Source organism: Centruroides sculpturatus, unplaced genomic scaffold (genome assembly GCF_000671375.1).
Source record: "Centruroides sculpturatus isolate CEXI.00-Female unplaced genomic scaffold, Cexi_2.0 scaffold986, whole genome shotgun sequence".
Lineage (NCBI taxonomy): Eukaryota > Metazoa > Arthropoda > Arachnida > Scorpiones > Buthidae > Centruroides > Centruroides sculpturatus.
Window position 1 is genome coordinate 203150 of NW_019385126.1, and position 26748 is coordinate 229897.

Genomic DNA, 26748 nt, shown 5'->3' on the forward strand with positions numbered 1-26748 from the left:
CCAAATATAGTAATAAAATATTCTTATAAATATTTAACTGTATTGAAAAAAAATGTAGTCCATGTTACAACATAAAAAGGCATAATATTGTCTGCATAAAATTCATCTATTAGCATTGTGATTGTGTTATATGCCTTCTAATAATTGAAAATTTAATTACAGTGCACAGATATTTGCTGATTTGCATATGATTTAATGAAGTAAATTATAAATAAAATAAAAAAATAAGCAATTTATGTTCTACATAATAGTATATTTATTAAATCTTGGTAATTGTCAAAATTACTAGGTTAGAATTGAACTGATAAGATAGTTAATTTTTATATAAATCACTCACATTTTTAAATTGGCTCATTCTAACTTTAATGAGCAGAAGTAATGCTTTCAGCCATTTTTAATGGCCATCTGTAAGCTGTTCTACAAATTTAAACCTTATAACACCACAAATACCTTTAAAATTCAAATGGATTTTAAAAGATATTTATGGTGTTAGTGATTAGATATCCAGTTTTAAGAAGCTACAATAAATTTAAACTTTTTTAAAAATATAACAGAACATTATACAGAACATGAAAATCCTAATAGCCTAATTTGAATCTTGAAAGTTTGCAATGATTGGTTATAACTTAAAACTGTATGTTATACAGATTTAAGGAAAACTCAATTTACAGAATTTTATAACATTACAATTTTATTCAAATTACTCAACATAATTCTTAACATAAAATGCAGACTACAGGAAAGTGTACTTGTTCTATTTCATGGGAATTCTCAACAATTTGAGAATATGGACCATAGATAGGTATATTCCCATCTGTTGATAATAGTTTAATTTATAATATTCCAAACATTTTAATTTATTTACATCTGGAAAAATAATGACCTGACTTATATTGTGTGATAAGTGATGTGAACATTTAGTGTGTTCTTTCAAATACATATATAAAATACAACCATATCTTATTAGAGATCTGTTTTATATAAGAGAGGGTTTAGCATTATAACTCTTCTAATAATATAGTGGAACCTCTATATTCATCATTAATCTGTTCCTAAGGACTTAACAAATATGGAATATGACAATTATAGAAACAATTTTTCTCATAATAAATAACTGATATTCAATTAATACATTCCCTTCCTGAAAAAAAGGTACAAGAATAAAGTTTTACAAATAACATAATTTTTATTTTTATTGTACTAAATACAGTACAGTGGTAGAAGGGGAAGAATAAGTGTTATTGTTTAGAATAATGTGTCTTTTTCTAAACAATAACACTACATCAATTAAAACATTAGGCAATTCCAATTATGATCATGGGGTCTGTTTTGCCTATGACTTAGTAGCACTCAATTTAATAAAGAACTTGTCCAGTGTTGTGTGTTTTTGTGTGCTTTTTAAAACTTTTCTGAAGTAGGCAATTACATTATCATTGAATGTATTTGTATTTTGGTTGACTACAGCAACATTTGAAGCAATAGGAACTTGGTTTTTTGCTTTGGTTATTTTTCAATAACTCAACAACACACACGACAACAGCACAAAGCAGACTGATTAACTACAGCTAGCTAACACGGCTAGCTGATCGGCGTGGGTGTGCAATTATAGTGTCATGTCTGGTGTTGGGAATGATCTATATGTATGGAAAAATAAAAAAGTCATCAAAATGTGACAAATATCAAATATTATGAATATAGAGGTTCCACTGTACTTGATTAAACATAAATTAAATAAAACAAATCCATACATTATTCTTACTTTGTGTATCTATTTTAAAATGTTTGTTAAGAGCATTTGACTTAAAGATAAAGCTGAGTTTTTAAGACAAAAACAGAATGCTTTAAATATATAATAAATTTAGTTGTTATTTTATTTAAATTTGAAAATCAATCAGTTTTTAAAGCCCTTTCTTTATATAACTAGATTTAAAAACTGAATATTTTTAATATAAATGACTTGAAACAATGATGTCACAAATGGAAGGAATGACTAATATTGCCAGATTTTGGAAATAGTGAAAGAGCTAGCTCAGTAAAATTTCTTGCTTTGAATAAAATGTCAATATAAAAATTTATTTAATTTATATTTTGCATGAATTGTAACTTTCCAGATTATCCATGGGTTATATGTTTAAAAGTAATTTGAAAGGTGATATGGAGAGGGTTATGTGACAATTTTAAATTACAATTATAAACTCATCAGTTTTCCTTTTGTCTGAAGTCACTAATGAGTGTGTCTTTAAAAAATTGAATAATCACTTGTACGTTTCAGATACATTTTTCTGCTATTGCAATTTTTCCTGAAACCAAAAAAGCATACACATGAATGTTGCCTTTACAATATTTTATATTTGCTCCAAACTTTAATTGATATTATTAGACATTCCTATTTGAATTTTTATCTTAAAAGCTGATAAATTTTCAGTAATTATTTTATATTGATGTTACATTTCACAGAACTTTTACAGTTAAGACATATGATATAATTATCATTCTAATAAGCTATAAGCTTGTGCTTTTCATTTCTATAAAGTAAATTTTCATGATTAAAAATAATTAGATGCATTTAAAATGATAGCCCTAACTCAGTGTTAGCAAATCTGTGAACTTCGTCATAATTCAATTTCAAGGTACCGACGTGGAATGTTTAGAATGTATTAGATTTATAAATTATACAAAATTTTGAAATCAATATTTTTTTATATGTAGTATGAAGTTGCTGTTGTACAATTGTCATAGTCTTAAAGGCCATTACCAGTAATTTAACATACAGTAGACCCTCCTATAACACGGTAGATACGTTCCGTGTTATATGAATTCCATGTTGTACGAGTCACTTAAATACATGAGCCAATCACAGCCCAGCACGTATGCAGTTTAGGGACTACGGCTGTTTGAAAGGTTTTCTTCCATAAAATTAATCAATTCTAGATTAATAAAAAATTATATGTGATTTTTGAGTATCACATATAATTTTTTTGGAAATAATCCATATATAATGTGCTATAAACAAAAAATTATAGGATTACTTACCGAGTGTGCACTGTTTGAAGACGCCATTGCTTAAGCTTGTTTTCGTCGTGTAGCAGCTCATCAAATGGCGGGTGCATGTTTCCTGTTAAGTTATTTTTCTGTGAAAAATTCGCTGAACTTTGGGAGACATCATTAATATAAATATAATTTTTATGGCCGTTAAATAATAAATGGTTTTTAGTAGGTCCGCTGCTCGTTTTAAACTCAATGGTTTATGCAATGTCCGCTATTGGTCTAGATTCGACCAATCCTGTCACGACACGCATCGGAGATGACGTTTTACCGTGTTATATGAGTCTCCTTTAGCTTGTTATATGAACATGTTTGCAATTTTTTGCCGTGTTATACGAATCCATTTTATATGAACTTGTGTTATAGGGGAGGTCTACTGTACATAATAAGTCCAGTCAAAGAATAATTAGTTTGATGATTATTTCTTGTTGATTAATTTTTCCTCATTAAAGCTAGAAAACCTAAGTGATTACAAAGAGTAGAAACTACAAGTAAGGAACTGATGTACTAGAGAGAGAGGTTGTGATCAACATTTTCAACGCAAAAACGTGTATGTCAGACATTCAGCGCCTCCTTCCTGTAAGCCTAGAAGTTTGACAATGGCATTTTGGAATGTCAGTGGAATCATGCTCGACGTCCTAAATGCCATTGCCAAACTTCTAGGCTTACAGGATGGCAGTGCCAAATGTCCAACGTACACGTTTTCGCGTTAAAAACGTTGGCCACAACCTCTACTGACTGACAACTAAGCTTACTTGTTTGATTCTATACTTAGGTACATTTTTAAATTAATAATTTTTATTTAAATTGCATTTCATTCCATTATTTTGCTTTGTATGCTGAATGTTTGAATAAAAACAAAAATGTTTGTAGACATTTTAGAACATTTAAATTGAAAATTTTTATGTATAATTTTGTGAATTAGAAGTGTGCTGAAAAGTTTGATTTAAAGTTAAAAGTAATTCTTATATGATTTTATGAAGTTTAGCTTTTTAATTTGTTTTGAATTTATGCAGAAGTTTATCTAAAAATAAGTTATGTTCTTGTCTGAATTAAATATTGCAATTTTAAAACCTTACTTTTGATACAAATGCTTTATTGCAATAATAATTATATATATAGATATAAAAACTATTTTTTTTTAAATTCTTAGTAATATATTTCAAATTAATACAAAGATGTATTAATAAATTAATATATTTTTACTTTACATTAACAAATACATAATAATTTAGTGTTTTAATTGTCAGTTGTAATTTCTATACAGATTTTTAAGTATTTTCAATCAAGTTATTCATGTAAAGCAAAAAATAACTTAATATAACTTTAGTGCTTAAATCAATTAATAAAAATAAGTCTAATTTATTACTTTATTGAATATTTGGAAATAACATTTTCTGGTGAATTATTTTGAAATAACCAATTTTTAATTATTTTCATAATAAATTTTCAAAAAATAACAAAGTTAAAATTGCAAAAGAACAAAATATTTTTAAAATCTCACTAGGCAAGAACAGATTTTCTACACAGTAGTTAATACTGTATACAAAATCTGGATGAAAAAGTATATTGTTACACAGTAATAAGTTATATTCCTATGAGCCAATGTTATTACAAGGCCTTTTAGTATTTTTTATACTAAAAAAAACAATAAAACCTTTTAATAATAAACAAGTTTTTTAAAGCTTTTAAACATTCACTAAATTATTAGATTCATATTATCTTTCTGCTATATAATTTTTGAGGTTCCATGAAACACAGACCCTAGGCACATACCTAGTGCACCTAATGGGTAATCTGCCACTGCAGTTACATGTAAAAACAAAACTCCTATTCTTCAATAACATTCTGAATGTTACAGGAATGTATTATACTTATACAAGTTAATAATTATTATAAGACAGGATAATTCTACTAATTTATGATGAATTTAAAATTTCGATATTACATTTGTAGTCATGATTTTTTTTTAATATCAACTTTTGTAATTATTATTCATTTATTATTTTTATTAATACACATTTATTGGCTTTTAGTGAAAGCATAATCTTCCTAACAAACTATCACTGATGAATGTTCTATGATGGGTGAGCAAGTTTAAGGATGCATGCCTAATTGCAAAATTTGATGCAAAGTTTTCTTGTGTTAACTGAAATTTTTGTAAACATATTATTTGGTGTAGTGGTTAGATAATGCTACAGGAAAACTAGATTTGGTGGATTTTCACTGAACGCAAGCACCACTGCCAAATTGGCAACGGTGTTTGTAATTTAAGTCAGTATATATGAGATGTCTTGGAAATAGGATGTTTGTTTCATTAGCTTATTACTTACTAGTAGCCTGGGACGCCCCCTAGTGGGCGTTCTTTACAAATTTACATGAGGCACGGTTCCTTTGACTTTTTTGTTCCTATCAATATGCTCTACAGTTTTGTTCAAATCCGAATGGTAAGATTTACCCTCCGAATGAAGAGGTGGCGAACCCCCAAACCGTACACCCCTGTATTAACAATAAAGTCATAGGAGCCATAGCCCTACTCGCGACCCTTCGAGAGATATAAGCCCCTAAAATAATAAATTCCTATTACAAATATACTGAATTATTTATATTGTTATATTGACCAAATAATAATTTATTGGCCACATGAATAATAAACATTTATATTGTTAATTTAAATAAGAATTAAAATTGTTAATTTGAATGTTGAAATATGACACACGATAGGGGCGCCTCTAGTGTCCGTTTTCAAACGGTTACGGGACAGACGGACAGTTGAATGGGCTATATATATAGATTATTACTAAAATGTGTGTGTTTATTGCAATTTTGTTTAGTATTGCTCATTTCGCTGAACTTGTATTCTATTAAGTTAAAATATACAACTCTGTGAAGATGTTGGATATTTAATTTTTAAGGTGAGCTCTGGGTTGTGTGCTGGAAAAATGTCATTGACATGTCACATTTGTTCCACTCCTCTTAGCCTATTCTATGTAAGAAATGGAAAAATTTAAAACATTTTAAAGTCAATAATATATCCAGTGATATGGCACTGTGACAACAGTTATCACTCAGCTCCTATTCACTTAAGAGAATTAATACTTGACAAAATTGACAGCTTTCAAATAATAATTTATAAATAGTTCTGTAGAGTGTCATTATACAGAAAGTGAAAATTACTGGAAATTTATCATTTTTAAAGGCACAGCATTAATCTACTATATTTCAGCTAAAAAAGAATATGTCAGTTTAAAATTTATTCAGTCCAATAGAAAAAAAACTCAGCAACAAGTTGCTTAACTTTCTTGGCAGCATTTGATGGAACCATCTGTTACGATATTTTATTAAAAAACGTTTTATATTTTTAATTATTATAAAATGGCAAAAAGCTTAATTTTGAGAAAGAAAAGAATGAGTTTTATAAAAAAATTGTAAATGCTAATGAGTAAAATCATCATTAAGTCCGACGCTACTGGAGATATGATACAGTCCCTTTATTCACCAAAATTTAATGATATCAATCCCCCTAATAAACAAACCTCCCTGTAAAATTTCAGAAATTTTTCATAAAAACCACAGTAGTTATTAAGCTTCAAAGAGGGTGAACAAAATCATGTCCCACATGTGCGCACACTAATATCCGTATATACAGAAAAACTCCCAAATTGTTTTTGCATTTCTTGATGTTTCAAGATTTCCTGAGTCCAAAACTAAAATTCTGGGGGGGGTCATTTTTGACCAATTGACATACTTTTCCTCTGTTATATATAACAGAATCAGGAAAGTAAAAATAGGAGCATCTGATCATATCAATTGACGTGTAGATTGATGATATATAGTAAATGACTAAAGGTGCAGTGTATGTCTACATGTGATATGGTATATACTTTGTGACTTTATATATATGTGTACCTTTTGATAGTTTCAGAAAAAATTGATTGCAGGTGCCTGTAATATGCAAAGAATGTTTTGTTTTGAAAAGATATTCTTGTGATTTTTATTTTTTGGAACAAAGGAAAAACTGTAAGTACTTAATAAATTAGAAGGTTACAAAATTGCAATTTAGTTATTACTTTCATAATCCATACCTGTTCATGGGGATTTCAAATTTTATTAGTGATCCTAAAGTTATCTACATGTAATGTGGTATAGAAATGTATTCAAATATTATTCTATGTATTTGAATATATTTTTTTTAAAGATTTTCAACATCTTAATTTGAATAAACATGTTGGACATTGTGATATCGATTATTTCATCTATTTATATTTTCATTCAAATAAATTTTTTTATTATTTTTATTTATCACTAGTTGCCAGGAAAAATGAGCAGTTCAGAATGCAATGCAGTAGTTAGAATATAGATTTTCTTCTCAATAAAAATAATAAAACACATTTGTCAAATACAAGCAGATTGTATTTGACATGAATCATGATATTGAATGATAATCTTTACAAGGAGATTGATGATGATGATGATCTTTGTTAAAAAATTGTGTTGTTTTATAGATAATTTCAGTAATAATTTTTAAAAATTTCAAATAAAACTTCAACTGTAAATTCAAACTTTCATTAATCCAAATGATTTTGGATTTATTGATAGTTTGCTGTACTTTAAAATAACTTATGATTGTAAAATAATTTTGGGAATAATTTTTTACAGTAATGAAGTCAATTATTCAGAAGCTCATTGCATGATTGGAATGACAAAATATGTCTCAAGTGTATGTGCACTACCTCCAAGTGATCAATATCCTTTTGGACTTATTCTGGCTGGTTGTAACGATTGTGCCATTTATGGATTTAGTATAGATTCTCCACAGCCAGTGTACAAATTATTGGGCCATGCCGGAACAGGTATGCATGTTATTTAATTAAAGTGTTTATGAAATTTTAATTATAAAATTTTTAAAATGCATATTATATATAGCTGTAAATGTATTTCTGTAAGTATATTTCAGCATATACATTCATATTTTTCAAGATTAAATATTCAATATAAATATTTGCAGGCTATTATATTTAACTATAAAATTTGAAATTTCAATTATCAAAATTTAACAAGTATACTGTTAATATTTAAATAAAATGTAAATACAGTAAAATCTGTCTAAAACAGAACCTGAATAAAATGGAAACCTGCCTAGATGGAAGTCTAGATCAGAGTGATTCTCTACATTAAATTTTAATGTAAACTGGAAACATGTTTAATATGGAAGCATAAAAAGTTTTTGGGGTATGAAGAATATAATTTAATCTGACTAAAGTATTTTATTTTTTATTTTTATTGATACATATGAAAAGCCATGTAAGGACTGCAGTTTTCTGTCTCCCAGATAACAAGCAATCTTGAAACGAAAATAAAAAAAACTATAAGTAAAACAACATATATCATAAAAACATGATTTAAAAAAAGCTAAGCATGATATAAATTTTGTTAACAAATATTTTTAAACTGAAAGAATGTAAAAAATGATAAAAATTAAACATACTTTGCAAAATATGATAAAAATGCTGTGAGATCTCTAATCTATAAAATGGCATGTAAATATATAAAGAATATTGTAAATTTCTTTCAGGTATTAAGTGGAGCCAACTGTACTGTATAAAACTATTAAAATATTTGAAGTATACAAGCTGGTCAAAGTATTTAATTCTCTCTTTAAAAGCAGGAAGGCCCAGTCTAGACCTGGCAACATTTGGAGATTAAGTGTAGGGAAGGGGAGGTTACAAATCTGTTTAAAAGCAGATATATTTTATCAAATTATTTTGGAAATTTTGTTTAAAAAGGTGGAGACCATTATGGCCCAAATCAGCAAACCATGGTTGACAACAGATTTGGAAGTTTGTAAATAAAATAGAGCGAAATAACATTTTTTTTTTTTTGAAGAAATGAGTTTACAGAGATGCCAAAGTATAACTAGATGTATGGCAAGAGATTTTATTTTATCATTTTTGTGACTTTTAAATATGAGTGTGTGATCTCAAATTATGCCAAAGTAGAAAATTAAAGTTCCACTTGTGGACAAAAATAAGTTAAATTGCCTGTCATCATAGAGCATGACAAATTGTGTTATAGGAACAAATATGATTCTTACATGAAATGAAGATTGTGACAAGGGAACATACAGATACAGGATCTCTGTTAATATTAATCTTTGATGGAATTAACCAGAGGCAAAATTGAGTACTTTTAAGAATTGAATGAATTTCTGGAAAGAGTTCTTGAGACTAGACAGTGAATGTAATTTGTTGCAAACAATGAGAATAAGGTAACACAGTACTGCCAGTTTGCCTTGTATGGACTACAGTGTAGTTAGTAATTAACAGACACTGAATGTTTCAGAACAAATCAATTAACATTGTTAGTAATTACAGAAATTGAAGTGAATATTTATTAAGAATATTAAAATTCTTTAAAGTCAGATCACAGAATAACTTTGTATTACTGTAATGCAATTAAATTTCTATTGAGCAAGACACTAATTCTTGTGATTTGAATTGGCTTGTCTGTGTCATACAAGCTCTTGAGGATTACATCTAAAGACTTTGTTCTCAACTCTTGCATTTCATTATGCTCATTTTTAGTTGGAATAACTTTGGATTAAACCTAGTAAAGCAAGGTCAAACCCAATAATTACTTCAAATAGCAAATGAACATGGCTGTTCATTTGATATTTGAAGTAATTATTGTGTGAGTCAGCCCAGAATGGGATTTGAACTGCATGGTAAGGAGTTCAAATCCTGTTCTGGGCAGATTCTCTTCCAGACTATTCTAAAATTATTTAAATTATTATAATTATTAATTTTGATAAGAGATGGCACCTGATGCATACCTCTAGTAATAAATTACTTAAAATTTAATTATTAATAGTAGCTGAAAAACAGACTGATGCATTACAGCAATAATTTGGCATATATTATTTTGACTTTGTATATTGTTTTTTTATATGTAAGTAGCAGATGAGCTTGGCATTGCTCGGGAAAAAAGTATTGATAGCGAAGATTAAGATTATTAGATTATAGCCGATCTTACCCATTTTATCAAGTGCAAGAATGTCCCTTCTCTTCTGAGACTAATTAGAAAATTTTTAGATATCTGCTTACCACATCAGGATGATGATAATTAAGACTCACTGCAACCACTAACCAGTGCGTAGTACCACTAAGTGATGAATAAACGTTTTTGTAACTCTTTCTGGATTCTTCTTCAGGTTTAGTAAATTTAAAAATAAGTTGGATCTTNTTTTTAAATTAATATAAACTTGAATTTTTAGAATTAATTTTAATTCAAATGTTTTTTCAATATGAATGTAATACAGTGGTGCCTCCGTATAGTGTACGCCTCGAATAACGGATGCTGCGAACAACGGACTTTCTGTTTGGCCGTTACGTGACTTGAGCAACAGACTGGCTACGAACAACGGACTTTCCATTCAGCAGTTACGTGAAGCAAACAACGGACTTTCTGCGAACAAGTGCGAATGATGTTTTCACTCTTTTGTTGTTGCCAATGACAATCTGCTATTTTTATAATATATTAGTATTATTAGAATATATTATTAGTACATCTGAAGTACAGAGCTCCTGTTGGGATTCGGCTTGCTCCCTTGTTTATTACGTACATTACTTCAGTGCAGAGTATTTACATTTATTCAAGTGTTGTGCAAATCATGGCTTCTAAAAAACAAAGGTGATTTTAATAAAGCAGGAAATCATCAGGAGGAGTGAAAGTTGACACTGACTTCTTTGTCAAATGGGGAGAGGTTCAAGAGTTTATGAACACTCACTATCCAAACACAGCTGAGGCCAACAGGATCAATGATCTCTACAATGACACCCTTGCCTATCATTTCTGACAGGTGTTGAAGAAGAGAGAGAAACAAATCACCTTGGACATGTTTTTCAAGAAGCCAGCTGCCAAAAAACAAAAGATGGAACAAGAGGAGTTGACCATGCAAGCTCTGGTAGCCTTTCCTGAATCTGACTCCGATTAAAAACCAATAAAAAGAGACCTGCTGCAATGTGTGTCTGTATGAATGTGTGAAGAAAGTGTTCCTCCACTTCCTCCTCACAACATCTAACTATCCAGCATAATTGATGACTACTCCATTTTCATTTTTTTTATGATACAGTACGGTTTATGCTGCGGAATGAATTATGTTTTAACATGTATTTCTATGGGGAAAATGCGTTTCGTATAACGGACTTTTTACTTAACGGACATGCACCTGGAATGGATTAAGTACATTATACGAGGCACCGCTGTATAAGCGTAAAACTCAAATATTAAATAATAAATGCTTAAAAAATGTTAAAGATTGTATTTTTATTTTAGTGTGTTCATTATCAGCTGGAAATTATGGAACTGTTTTGAGTGGTTCTTGGGATAAGACAGCTAAAATTTGGCTAGGGCAACAATGTACAGTAACATTAGAGGGTCATCAAGCTGCAGTATGGGCAGTTCAGATATTACCTGAACAAGGACTTATGTTAACAGCTTCAGCAGATAAAACAATTAGAATGTGGCGTTCAGGAAAATGTGAAAAGATTTTTACAGGTGAGAAATATTTTCTGTTCATCAAATTTATGATATAATTATATTATGATGATGATTCAGATGTTTATAATGTTTATATCCCTTTATGTAATTCAGAATGCAAACAAATTATTTGTTAGTAAAAAATTTCCTATTTTTGCATAAATATAAAGAGATCATTGAGCAATAAATTTTAAATAAAAAGATACAGTCATTTTTTAAAACTTAATCCATTATTATGTATACTATCAGACAAATCTTTAGACATTGATTTAATATCAAAATCTGCTCAGAATTTGTAATAGTTTCTTTCTGGAGATTATTTTTACATATTTTGACTTAAATGTAATATTTTTGAGAAATGAAATAAATATAAGCATAATAAAATTCAAGTCAAAATCAGTTAAATTTTAGATTTTTTTTTTTTGTACATGATTTTCAATAATTTTTTAGTATTTTTTGTAGTACTTGTGGCTGAGCATTAGGATGTACAGTAGACCCCCTATAATGCGGAGATACGTTCCTCGTTATACGAATTTCGCGTTGTAGGAATCTTTAAATATGTGAGCCAATCACAGCCCGACACGTGTGAAGTTTACGGACTACAGCTGTTTGAAAGGTTTTCTTCCATAAAATTAATCGATTCTAGACTAATTTGACTTAACATTTCCAAAACATGTATAATTTTTTGGGCATAATCCATATAAACTATGCTATAAACCAAAAATTGTAGGATTACTTACCGAGTGTGCACCGTTCTATGTCGCCATTGTTTAAGCCTGTTTTTGTCGCGGACCAGCGCACCAAACCGTGGCCGCGATTTCTGATGTTATTTTTCTGCGAAAGCTTTGTTGAACTTTGGAGACATCATTAATATAAATAATTTTAATGGCCGTTGAATAAGAAATGTTTCTTTCACAAGAAATGTATAAAATTACTGTACTGTATTAGACTTACGATACCTAATTTACATACTGTACAGACGATAGTAAACAACTTACTCGCCTAAACTCTCCGTAGCGTGGCGCTGGATGGCAGAAAGTAGATCGGCTGCTCGTCTGTGACGATGAGTTAGCGATGACATTTTACCGCGTTTTATGCGTCCCTTTTAGTGTCTTTATACGAATATTGTCGCAATTTTTTGCCACATTATAGGAATCTACATTATAGGAACTTGCATTATAGGAGGGTCTACTGTATTGACTAATGCTGGCTGCTTATTGCATAATTTTCATGAATGTTTTTGTAAGAATTCAATTTTTCAAAAACTTGATATTATCTTAATCATAATTTTAACTAAATTTTAATTCTGTAATACAAAGTTATTGTATTTAATTAACAAATTCTTATGACAATAACACTGTTTTGTAGTTGTGCACAGTAAAGATCTGCATTAATTCGTTTATAAAGTCACAGCAGTAATGGGTTATGCCAGCAGTAGACATAGACCAACAGCAGATAGAAAAACAGCACCATAATCTTCATTAGTATGAACTTAAATTTGTCACATGTTTGTGTTCTGGTTGGGCATCAATCTGATGCCCAATCACCTGATAATTATAAAAACTATATATTATTTATTTATTTTTGCACATATGGTAATAAAAATAATAAAATATTTTGAAAATGTCACATATTTTGAATAAAGCAGTTTTCTTTCAATCTTTAAGAGTATTTTTATATATATTTTAATTATATTTTATTTTAATGGTTTTAACGGAGTAATGTATTTCATTTATAAATAATTTTTAAAACTTTTGCTTTAGGTCATACAGATTGTGTACGTGGATTAGCTGTATTGTCAACAAGGGAATTTTTATCTTGTTCTAGTGATGCAACTATTCGTCATTGGCATATAACAGGAGAATGTTTAAATATATATTATGGTCATACCAATTATATTTATAGTATATGTGTCATGCCTGGAAATGAAGGTTTTGTCACTTGTGGTGAGGATAGAACAGTTAGATTATGGCGAGATGGTGAATGTTATCAAGTTATGAGACTTCCAGCCAATTCTGTTTGGGCTGTTGCATGCCTTCAAAATGGTGACATTGTAGCTGGTGCAAGGTGAGGGAAGATTTTCGTGCTAGTCTTACATTTTATTCTTTTTTATTATAATAGCATTCATCATTATTTATTAAGAAATGCTAATTCTATGTTGATTTGTCTTCTTATTGGATAAATTCTAATTAAATATTATATTTGAAAATTGCATACTAGACAAACAAAGAAACAAATTTGTTTATTTCATATTAGTATTTAAATATATTTTTAAAATTTTTGTGTCAATAAACAATAAATTTTTACTGGAACTAAAACGAAATATAAAATAATATAAATAACACCTTTTTTTAATGGTCCAGCAAAATCATTTAATTCTATAAAAACGTTTTTGACTGATTTTAGCGGTCTTCATCAGTTAATCTAATATTAAAAAGAACAAAGCATTCAAATTTATGCAATACAAAAATAAATAAAATCAAACTGCAATTGTGCAGAACAACGGAAAAATCACTTGTGGGTTATTCAAATTACAAAAATATAAAAAATAAAAATAAAATAAATAATAGTGCCGTCCACGAGGATACATATATTAACTTGTGTTATTATAAAAGGACTTCCAAGCAGTGGCTAATCCCTCATCATCCCTGTGACACAAAGCACATATAACCATGTAATGTATTAATCACAGGGATGCTGAGGGATATATAAGCCATTGATCCCACTGTTTGTATAAGTAGATTACTAGTTTATGTAAAATTATGATATTAGACATTTTCAATGTTGTCTTTGTTTAAATTATTTGTCATCAGTTGCTACATCAGACTGATTCAATTGACCAACTACTTGATTAGTTTTCCAAAAGTTGGGAATTCAAATCAGTTACCAAGTATTATATATAATCCAATATCTAATTTTTAAATCTTATTTGAAATACTAAACATCTTAAACAAATGAAAATAAATTCTCTCTTTAAAGAAGAAATTTATAAAATAATCACAAATCATTATTTTAAATTTTTTATTTATCTTTTTATTTGTTTGAAACTGATTTAATTCCATTCTTCATAGATATAATAGTCAAAAGATGATGATTTAAGAAAAATTAGTGATTTATTTTATTATCTTGGTGCAAATTTTTTAATTTGTCTTTTGGAAATGAGATGACCCCTTGAAAAATATATAATATGCTCACAAATAAAAACGTTTGACTTCTTTAATAAATTGTATTATAATAAAGTCATGCATTGTGTGACAAAGATTTTTGTGAAACAATTTGTAAACAACAATTCAGTTTTGATTTAAATCACAAAATTGCCACATTTTGGTGACATTCTCCAAAGAATATCTACAGGTTTAATTGAGACATTACTATATTTTTTTGTGGCTATTGCTATAATAATTTTTCTGCCACAAATATTTCTGAGACTGCTTTAATTTTTCCTCTAAACTCTCTTCATGTAATTGGACATATTTTGCACCCTGATTTAGAAAGCACATAAATACTTTATTCAAACCAAAAATAATAGATAATAAACGTAAAGAAATATCAGTAATTGAATATTATCAACTGATTATTAGAGCTAATAAATTAATTAGCTGATTAAAGTAGTAAAACTACTATTGATTTATCTGTAGAGTATAATTAATTTTTTAAATTGTGATTTTTTGTAGTGATGGAACAGCAAGAATATTTACACACCATAGTGAACTCCAAGCTAGTCCTGAAGAACAGTTACGATTAGAAGATGAAGTTTCTAAAAGTATACTACCAGCTCAGGAACTAGATTTAAAATTAGACTCAATACTAGAAAAAGATGTTTTGAATGAACCAGGTATTTTTAAATTATTAGTTTTCATGAAACACAAAATACTTTTCAGTATTCTTATTTGATATTTCAATAATTAATGTTTAAATAAATAACCAAGTCATTTTAAATGTAATCTGTTTGTTTTTTAATCACTTATCTAATGAAACTTTAAATTTCTATTAAATTTACTTTCAACGTTGAATTATACGCATGTTTGCAAATTTAAATGAAACATTTTGTAACTAGTTTAATTTTTTGATGTATCATAATTTAATATATATATATATATATATATATATATTATATANCACGAGTATAGTCATCGCTAACTGCTGAGTGGTTAAAAATACAGAATTTACATTAAAATGATTTTTTGGGTACTCTATAATGCAATAGAATCCATCTGTTGTAATCATTTTGGGTTTCTCTTATAGTGATGATAACTGATTGATAACATTAGGCAGGGTAAATAAATAAAATAAAAATTAACAATTTTTGCTTTTATTCATATTTTTTTTGATATTATACATTTTCTTTTAATTAAGTATTTTTAACTTGAAAATTTAATTATAATTAATAATTCATTTAATATTGGTTGATTTTTCTGTTTCATTTTTATTTTTTGAAATATTGTCTTTACAGTAACTAGCATATAATTGAAATGATTAAATTTACCTGTAAAGAATGATAAATTTTGTGAAATAACTACTAAATACAATATTTTAATAGACAGTAAACATTATAAAAATTCTTTTATAAACAATACTTTTGATAGTTGTATCATTTTTATCATTTGTATCATTTTAGTTGAAATTATGAAAAGAAATAGCCTGTGAGTTTGCTACATAAAATTGCCTTTAAATAAACACAGGTTCCTTTGCATTTTGGCAACCTAGAGAAGTGGTTTTTTATTTTTTCACAATTAAATTGTAAAGCTGAACAATAACTAAATCTAGCAGTCAAATTATCAATATTATCAAAAATATTTTTGGCTGAATTCAATACTGTTTGAATTCAATACAATAATTCAATAATTTTGTTTTAAAACAGTTACTCTTAGTTCTGTTAGTGGCTTATCAAAAATTCTGTAGTTTCTTCAGCTGACAACTTAATCTAAAAGAAAGACAATGACATCTTTTGGATGATAATCATTTCTTAAAAGCAAAGAAAGTAATAACTTACTAAACTTGAATTTAAATAGTTACTCAAACCTTATCAAGTAACATGTAACTTGAATTAATTGGGCAGTTGGGATCCTATTGTAAAATTATAGTTTTTGATTATGAACACATACCTGAAATTAGTATCCAGAACATTTTTCTGATAATATCAAATTTTTAATGTCTAACAATTTAAAAATAAAAAGAAAAATGTTTAGTTACTTTTAATATCCACTGTTAAGTTACATGATGAAATTCTAAAATTCTACAAGTAGAACAGCAAAGTCTGTCATCAACTTAAATTACCTTTGAATCTTAGAAATTATTTAGAACTTTCCAAATGATTTTAAGTTTAAATTTTTTTTGATAGTTATGTGTGCCCTAATGTTCTAGAATAATAAAAGTTTAATGTGTAATCTAATAATGGCTTTTAAAATTTATTTTTAGATTTTTTGCTGGATATTAAAGAATTTGCTATTATTTAAATTTTGCATCCAGTTGTATTTATGTTTAACTTGGAATATTTTACATGTAAATTAAATTATTTTTTTATAAATATTTGCATTCTCTTCATAGACATATAAAATAAAATGATTTTCTCAAGGATTAAATATTTCTAATATATGATCGGCATTTATACTTGTTCTATATTTTTTAGTAAACATTCCTGGTTTTCAAATATAACATTGTAAGAAATTTGAATAATTTTAGGAAAGAAAAATGGTCAGGTTGTAATAGTGCGTGAAGGATCAGAAATAACAGCTCATCAATGGAATGCTCCAGAAGGAAAATGGGTTAAAGTAGGAGATGTTGTTGGTGCAAGTGGAAGTGCTAATAAAATTGTATATGAAGGAGAGGTAATTGTTATCAATTAATAAGAAATTTTAAATTTATTTTTTGAAGTATTTTATATAAAATTTTTGGTTGTTTTTGTACACTTTATATTATTTATTGTAATATAATATAATATATATATTTATTATATATTTTAAGGAGAAAATTATCAGAGCTATCCTAATAATTTTGATATTTTAGCTCTGTTACAAATACACTTGAACCTGTCTATCTTGAATCTCATGGGAATGAGAAAAAATAATTGGAGATACAGGTTTTTAAGATATAGAGGTTCTTGCACATTAAATAGTGATATGTTTGATTGGAGGTCTGGTATTTTATTAATACAATAGCAAGTACAGTACATATCTTTGTTAGATATAAATAAATCATTTTTGACATACCTTAACATAAATAGTTTGTCAATAGTTTCTGATGTCTAGCTTTTTTCAACCAATAAGATGCAAGCCAAACTCTTAACCAATCAGAAAAAAACAGCATTAATTGCAACTATGTACTGTATTGCAAGAGATATTTCTCAACTACAGTTTATGCTCAAAATGTAGTCACTGAACTTTGAATTTGTAATTGACACTCCAATCCATAATTTCAGATAGATGTTTTGGGAGAGAATTTTTAAGATAAACATGGAAAATATATTGAATTTTTGCTGAAAATGTAGGGGGAAAATAAATTTTGACATAAACAGTTTTTCAATACAGTGGTACCTCAGGATACGAAATTAATCCGTTCCGAAACTGAGATCGTATCATGAAAATGTCTTAAGGTGAATCATTTTTCCCATATGTTAACATGTAAGACCAAATAACTCGTTCCAATATGAAAAACACACTCAAATTAAAGCTAAGTAGTACATTTAAAAAAAATAACTATAGTAAGGAAAACCCTGAAAAATGCATTTTGTAGTTGTAAATGTATAAATAACCATAATAGAATAATAATTGATAAAAATAATGTAGTTTTATTTGCACTTTACCTTTGAGGATAGATGACAGTGGAGGTGTAAACTGGTGGTGGAAGAGAGGGAGAAGGGAAACGATACTAAAACTTAACTTACATAACATAATGTAACGCATATAATTGAAATGATTAAATTTACCTGTAAAGAATGATAAATTTTGTGAAATAACTACTAAATACAATATTTTAATAGACAGTAAACATTATAAAAATTCTTTTATAAACAATACTTTTGATAGTTGTATCATTTTTATCATTTGTATCATTTTAGTTGAAATTATGAAAAGAAATAGNGTTTGGCTTTGCCTACTTTTTAAAATGTTTCTAAAATGACTTCAGCAAATGTCATTAAACTGAGCAGCAATATGGCCAATGTGAACCTTTTCGGGATGTTTTTTTCAATAAAATCGGTCACTTTCTGATAATACCTTAAGATTTCCTTTATTGAGCGAGATCCTTCCACAATGAAGCAAACACGCAGAATGAGACCGATGAACAGAAGTGAACAAAAAATGGCGCTGCAAACTAATGTAACTTCATATGGTGAGGTTTTGTTCATATCATGGAGCAAAAATATGTTCAAATTTCATGTCATATCCTGAAAATTTTGTATGCTGGGGCGTTCGTATCCTGAGGTACCACTGTGCTGTAGTTTGAGCTAGACATGTTTAATTGTATTTGGCTTTTTTAAATATGATCATGGATTTGTTTGTTGTCAGAAATACATATATAGATAACAGAGAAGCTAATACTGTTGTCACATCTATACTTTACTATAACAACTTATATTGTAAAATAAGATATTACAATTTTCATTTCCAAATAATGATTTGAGTTTTATTTGGATGTTAGTGAGAATAAGCATAGATCAGTTACAGAAATTGGTTATTTCATTATCTAATCTGTACTGATAAAAAATTTTTAATTAAGAAAAATTAAATTTGTTCTTTACAAACTTGCTTTTAATAAGTATTTGTTTTGTTTTTTTAGTTTCTTGTATTGTAACATATTTGTAATATATGTGCTTTCATAATAAATATAATATTAAATATTTATATCCTTCAAAATGGGATAAATTATTTGGAATTATTTAAAAATTGCCTTAATACAGTCTAAAATAAACTGATTGTTCAGATTTGTGTATGTTTCTATGTGGGCCTGACTTTAACGTCCATAATATTAAATTACATGGATTTAGGAGTTTCTTATTCAGTTTTTATTTGCTATCAGAGAACTTCAGATACATTCACTAGTGAAAACAAAAGTGGAATATAAAAATCAATTTATTTTCACATGTCAAATTTAATTGTTACTTTTGTTTCACAAAATGAGAACAGTGAAATATATGAACAACAGCAAATAGTGTTAAAACAAGATGGCCACTAATAACAATATATTTTTTTGTGTTTACTTTACTCATTTATTTCATTAAAATGAAAATGTCAAAACAATTGTAAGAAAACATTTAGAAAGTATATTTTTCATAGCTGCTGTGTTTAAATCTTTATCTCTACAAATCTGCTGTACTAATTAGTGGCAAATGGTTTTTACTAACAGAAAAGTTTAACACGTTAAAATGCAACATGTTACTCACAAAACAAAAACATTAGCCAGAAATAGTGTTACTACTGATGTGACATTTGCTCAACTTTCTGCCAGTGATTCACTCTATATGCCAGTAAAATTATTCTCTATTTAATATATTTGAGTTTATTTCAACATTTATTGTTATATATATATAATTATTATTTTTTGATAAATAAAACAGAAATGAAATAAAAATATTGTCTTGATAGTCAACTAGTGTAAACAAAAGACATGCTTCCTTATATGGAAAAGACCTGACAGATTGTAATGATCACACATCCAATAAATAAAATGCTGTAATTCTGGTTTGTTCATCCAATTACAGTAGAGTGTCGTTTATCTGAAAGTCGGTTATCCGAAAGAATACCAGTCGGCAAATTTAAATTTTCGCTAGTGCTGTGGCACTGCAATCTTTGGCTATATCTTGGGCTACTCCAATATTTTTTATGTTTGTGTGATGTTTTTCTGAGGACTGTGTGCTGAATCGAACGTTTTTGATACTAGATAACTTCTAAAGTATATTTTTTTTTGTTTTTATATTTTTCTATATACTTATTTTGTTTGTAAAAAATAAATAAATAATTTTTAACGATACAATAGCCACGATTATTATTTTAAAAAGTTTACGTTAGGCGACGAAAATTCAACACGAAGCGACACGCAACGGAGAAAAATTTCAATACGGGATAGGTTAATGTATTTTTTCATACATAATCAGTTATCCGAAAAAATAAGTTATCCGAATAACCCCAGTCCCCAATTGATTCGGATAAACGACGCTCTACTGTATTTAGAAAACACCATGTAAAGATTTATTTTACACTGTCTTCTAAAAGTTATTTAATAATAATAATAATAATAATAATATGAATGTTACCATAATTAATGTAAGAAGATTTTGTAAACTTGTAGAGCTTAAAAAATAAAGCAAATAAACTGAAATTCAATGATGTCATCTTTAGTTATGATTTTGTTAGCAAAACTGCAGAAAGTAATGGTATTGTGTGTAAGAAAAATGAAACATTGCACAGTCAAGCTACAGCTATCATTTTAAATGTAGATAGTTATTTTTAGACATCAGAATTCACTTTATAGTGATGTAAAGAACAATGAGTTAATAGTGTATTGGGATGACAATTATCACTCCATGTGCCTTAATTAACTGTGAAAGTTTTCTGAAAGGAAGTCAATTTGTAGATAGGAGATAATTACTGGAAATTCATCTGCTTTCAAGAAATAAATTCAAGTAGAAGTATATAATAATATCAGTTAATGTGTGTCAAAAAAGTGAAGAGAGAAACTAAAAGTGAGGTATATTTATGGTTGTCTTCAGTGGTTTCAGAAAATATGTTGGCAGATGAATGTGTGTATGGTGCACAAAGGATTTTCTATATTTCTAAAGACATTCGTACATTCTGACTTTAGATAAAGGAAAAGCTATTTGATGAGTTTGTAATTGAATTAATTGGCATATAACTCACTTCATCACATACCTACATTCAAATTACCTTTTAAACACAAATAACTTGGAGAGTTAAAACATCACTTAGTAGACTGGAATGGTATAATAAACACTTCAATCAAAAGCCTTAAATTGTATTCCAATAAGATTTTAATTTGAAAAATATGTTTTTGATTAACATTTTTGATCTGCAATTGGAGATCATCTTCGGGTCTGTATATTCTATGATGGAACAATTGAATTGAACTACAATTTAAGACTTTTGATTGAAGTGTTTAATAACCTGGAGGTCATCCACATCAAGATTGCATATGTATATATGGAATATGTAGGTGTGTCTAAAACTTTAGGATAAACACAATTGCTCTGAGAGAAGAGTGGCAGAAGAACACTTGAATCACTTGGTGACAACCTGCCATGGCATTATGGGTGCTCCATCTCAGTTTGAGGTGGACATATTCCACCTCAAATTGAGATACCTGTATTTATACCGACAGATCTTTCTAGGTATTGGTAATCACTTCCATCTATTCTCACTTGTGTTCAACTGCTGTATCTATCTTTTTCACCAAAGATTTATTTTGATTGCTTTGATTTGTAAGATCCTACAAGTTGCTGTGTATTTTCCTGTGTTAGATGTCAAATTATACAGTTCTTGCCATATTTGTCTGCATTCATCTGCAGATCTCTCTAATCATGTACAAGTGTCATCTGTCCTTAAGTTTTGGACATGTATATATTACAAATAACTATATACTTTCCAAAAGGAAAGATCACATGGATTTTGAAAAATGTTAACCTTTCAACAGTGGAGTAGTCAGGTATGATGCTACCCCTTAGTAGTGAATAAACATGCGAAATTTTGAGTATTTTTCCACGTGTTTTTTTCTCATTACTATTTCGAAAAAAGATTTTGTAAACAGTTATGTCTAGTAAACAAAAGTCTTTTTTTATTGTTACATAATTTATTTTTTGTGTGAATTTTTTTTTGCGGTAGTTTTAGGCTAGTTTTCGGCAATACCCACCAAAATGAGTTTGATGCATATATTCGTCCCTCACCACTGTCACACGATCGCCCTTCACGAGTATAGTCATCGCTAACTGCTGAGTGGTTAAAAATACAGAATTTACATTAAAATGATTTTTTGGATGGAATGTTTTCTCATTAAAAAGGGATGAGGAACGAGACTATTTTTTAAGTTTTTTTTTTATAATTAAAGGAGTTAACATCTAAAAACAGATGTTTCTCCTTCCTTTTTATTGATTAATTTTGATATGCTGTTGTCCTAAACTTTTGGAATCGTTAGATATATTTGCTCATAATGAAAATTTAGATTTCTTAAAAAATTCTTATGGAAAAGGTGATCTCTTATTTAAGTAATTTAATCTTTGGTAAGTGAGTTTATATTGCAATTATATAAAATATGTGCTCAGCATAAAACACCTTAAAGAATCATAAATGATCCCAGTAAATAAATATACAGTGGGTGATTGGTTAACGAACATAATCCGTTCCAAGACTTTGTTCGCTATCTGAATTGTTCGTTAACCGATTATGAATTTACCATAGGTTTGTATGGGAATTTGATTAATTCGTTCTGGAGACATCCCAAAATAAAAAATATATACTTTCTTACTACGTTTATTTCTATGTATACACAGATGTGCATTTTTATTAGTTATGGTTTTTTTGTTTGTGGGGGTTAAATAATCTGTCTAATGTCGATTGCTTTTCTCTCTTCTTCGGGATTTTTCAGAAGTAATTAATAGCATTGTAATTGTAGAGATCCCCAAGCCTATTAACCTCAACCTGGTTTGTATGCCATTCTAAGACCGTTGATCTGACATCCCCCATTTCTTCAAAAGATCTTTAATTAATAGCAGATATCGGCATTAATCCTCTTTTTCAGAATAAAACATATCTTGCCGAGTTTCTTGGTGTTCTCTATTCAAGAGTTCTTGACGTGCTTCTGTCGTCAGATCCGTTTCAGGTTCCATTATGAGCTCTTCATTGTTCTTTATTTCTCAGATGTGATTTTTGTTATTCCTTTAGCTGCTTGAGTCTTCTTGATAATACAGTATCTTTCGTAGATAAAATTGAACTGCGGCCTACTGTAGCCTGTTCAAGCCATACTGTCCAGCAACATCAGACATCTTTTGCGCACTCTCTACCTTTGCTATTATACTCTCACCTTTCAAAAATAAAAACCGACACAAAACTTAATGAGTGCCCGCCCGACAGTCTCGCGAATACTACAAAAGAATTGTTTGTCAGAAAAATAAAAGGTTGGAATTACAAGGGAGTATTTCAAAGTTCGAGGGATACTATCTAATCAGTATATTATCAGGTTGAGCGTCGACGTTGAGGTCTCCCGCGCTCCAAAAAGTTACCTGAAAACAAAGGAAAATCAGTCAGTATTTGCTATTTCCGTCGCTTCTTTTTATGTCTGTTCAGTAAAGTGTTTGTTATCCGATTATGTGTTCGTTGTCCGATCATAAAAATCTTTCGCAAAAGTGTTTGTTACCGATTTGTTCGTTAACCGATCACCCACTGTAGATGGAAGAACTATTGTTTTCATCCTTTCTACAGATCATCTTCAGGTCAAAGGTTTTTGAATTGGAACGCTCTTCAAATATGTTACATTTTTTTGAATATGTTTATAAATTTAAATTTTGTGTGATCAAAAATGTTAGTCCTATTGTCCATGATTATTTATTGGAGTTATTTATGATTCTTTAAGGTGTCTTGTGCTGTGTACTTATATTCACAACATTCTCTATATTAGAGGGTATGCTGTTATTAATTTTAAGTAAATGCTATTATATTATATCAGAGTTCAGTGGATGGCTGAACTGGAGAAAGATGAGTGGGGTGCTCTGAGATAAGAAAATAAGCTGCAAAATGAAAGGAAGATTATACAAAACTGTGGTAAAACCTGCAATGATGTACAGTGCTGAAATGTAGACAAGTATAAGAGTCTAGGAAAAGAAGATGGAGATAATGGAGATGAAAAGACTGAGATGGATGTGTGGTGTGGTGAAGGAGGACAGAATTAGGAATGATTACATAAGGATTACATCAGGATGGGTCCTATAAGTAAGAAGATGCAAGAAATAGATTAAAATGTTTTGGACATATGGAGAAAAGTGAAGACCATGTTGGAAAGGAGATTGGAAGTAATAGGGAGGAGGAAGTGTGGAAGACCAAAGCTGAGGTGGAGAGACAAGATGGCAGAGGATTTGGGAGAGAGGATGCCCTGGATTGAGAGAAGTGGAGAAAACAGTTAAAGATGGGATTGCTGACCCCATATAAACATGAGAAAAAGTTAAGACAGAGAAGAAACTATTATATTATGTCAAAATCCTAAAAGTAGCTTATTGTAAAATTTGTATTCTTCCACATTATACTATATTTAAATCAGTGTTTCTCAACCTCTAACGAATCGTTGTCTCCTTCAATAAAACCATTACGTAGTATCGCCCCCTTCACTTCGAAAACAATTTTGTTGAGTTTTAGTTTAGTTTTTTTACAAAGTATATAATTATCAAATAAACATTTATTTACTCAGAATACATATTAGATTTTGATTAGAATTAACAAAATTAAAATTAAGCATTATTTGCTGTAAATCCTCGCTGCAAGCTTCAAAATTTCGATGCCAAGGGCCAAGACTAACGCCAAATTCATATTGCATTGAATAGACTAGTCACTAGTATAATGTTGTTTGTTTAATTATTGTGCAATATAACAAATAAAATATGTAATTATTCTTCAATATAATGTTTTTACTATATCGTCCAGAAAATTGTTTTTTGCTCCCCAAAATATAAATTGTTACTAATCGTCTCCAATATGGAAAAAATACTTATATGGGGGCAATATTGCCCCGTTGAGAAACATTGATTTAAATAAAAGTTTATTTACCTTATCGCTTTGTTTTTTGCTCTTATGACCTCTGTCAGTTTTTGGAAAGTAAATTACATTGAGAGAAATGAATATATTCTGAGGATAATTTTATATCAAATACAAGAATTTGAATGCAATGAATATTACTCTCAAAATTTGGATCTGTTTAATTATATGTATTTTTCTCTATTAATATAATAAAATGTCATATTTTATTTATTTATTTATTTTTACAGGAATATGATTATGTTTTTGATGTGGAACTAGAACAAGGAAAATCTTTAAAACTGCCATACAATGTGACTGATGATCCATGGCAAACTGCCCAGCAGTTTATTCATAAGCATGATCTTAGTCAGTTGTTCCTTGATCAGACAGCTAATTTTATTATTAACAATACTAGAGGAATTACATTAGGTCAAATGACACCTATAGACTCTGATCCATTTACAGGTAAATATTTATTTTTGTGGCATTTTATGCAAACTTGTTTAGAAATCCCATACAATTTTTTAAATAAAATTTGTAATATAGTAAATGATTTTTATTAATATATTAGTAACAGTATTGTACATTTTAACTGTAATCAGTCAGATTAAATAAATTTTATTAAATTTCTTCTTTTTACAAGATTTAAACCACCAAAACTCTTGTAACGAAATCAGAATTTAATTGTATATTTGATAAATATTTTCATAATTTAGTTATTCCATCTTCAGATCACTGTTACAAACTTTTTAAATGTAAAATGAAGCATTTTTGCAGATTTGAATTCCATAAACAATTGAATATAACCTTAATTTTATTAAATAATTTTTTTAAACCTTATTAAATAAAAATAGGAATTTGAAAATGTTCTCAAATCTGTTCAAAGTAACATAAAGTATTCCAAGACATGAAAAAAATCATTAACAGATCAAAAAATAGAAAATATTCTAAAAAGTTGTCATCTTTGAGTGTAAATGAAATTTCTTGAGGTAAAATGATGATTCTTTAGGGTGACATTTTTACTCTGTATGATAGTGCTTAGCCTTGTTGTGATGTAGCTGAAAAGCTATATTTATAAATTTTTGTAATGAAGAAACTGAATTGAACCTATGATATATGGAGTAATACTTTGCTATTAAACATTCAGATATGGTTAACTGATAAATATGAAATATTTAAAGTAGTTAGTGCAGGATTGTAATTCTTAATCACATTTTTATATCTTTGGATCATTATAATAATTACAGTACTGATTTCAAATCTTTATGTATCTTTTTATTTCATCAGTTTGAAAAAGTTTATAGAAGCATTACAGAATATGAAAATTTATAGCTAGTTCTAAAAAACTTTCATTCTCAAAAGGAGTAGAAACAGAGCTGAATGTCATGTCTAAAATCTGAACCTTGCCAATAAAACTACATATCTTGAATGAAAT

General features: G+C 28.5%; 1 protein-coding gene across 2 annotated transcripts in view; it reads left to right on the forward strand.

Moving 5' to 3' along the window:
- LOC111635141 (phospholipase A-2-activating protein-like) overlaps positions 1-26748 on the forward strand; it is a 52195-nt gene that overhangs the window by 18008 nt on the left and 7439 nt on the right. For both annotated transcript variants that reach the window (XM_023380000.1, XM_023380001.1), the window contains 6 exons: positions 7705-7898; positions 11380-11601; positions 13347-13650; positions 15258-15418; positions 17266-17411; positions 25562-25778. In XM_023380000.1, coding sequence (XP_023235768.1) covers positions 7705-7898; positions 11380-11601; positions 13347-13650; positions 15258-15418; positions 17266-17411; positions 25562-25778 — 1244 coding nt within the window. The remainder of the gene's footprint in view (positions 1-7704; positions 7899-11379; positions 11602-13346; positions 13651-15257; positions 15419-17265; positions 17412-25561; positions 25779-26748) is intronic.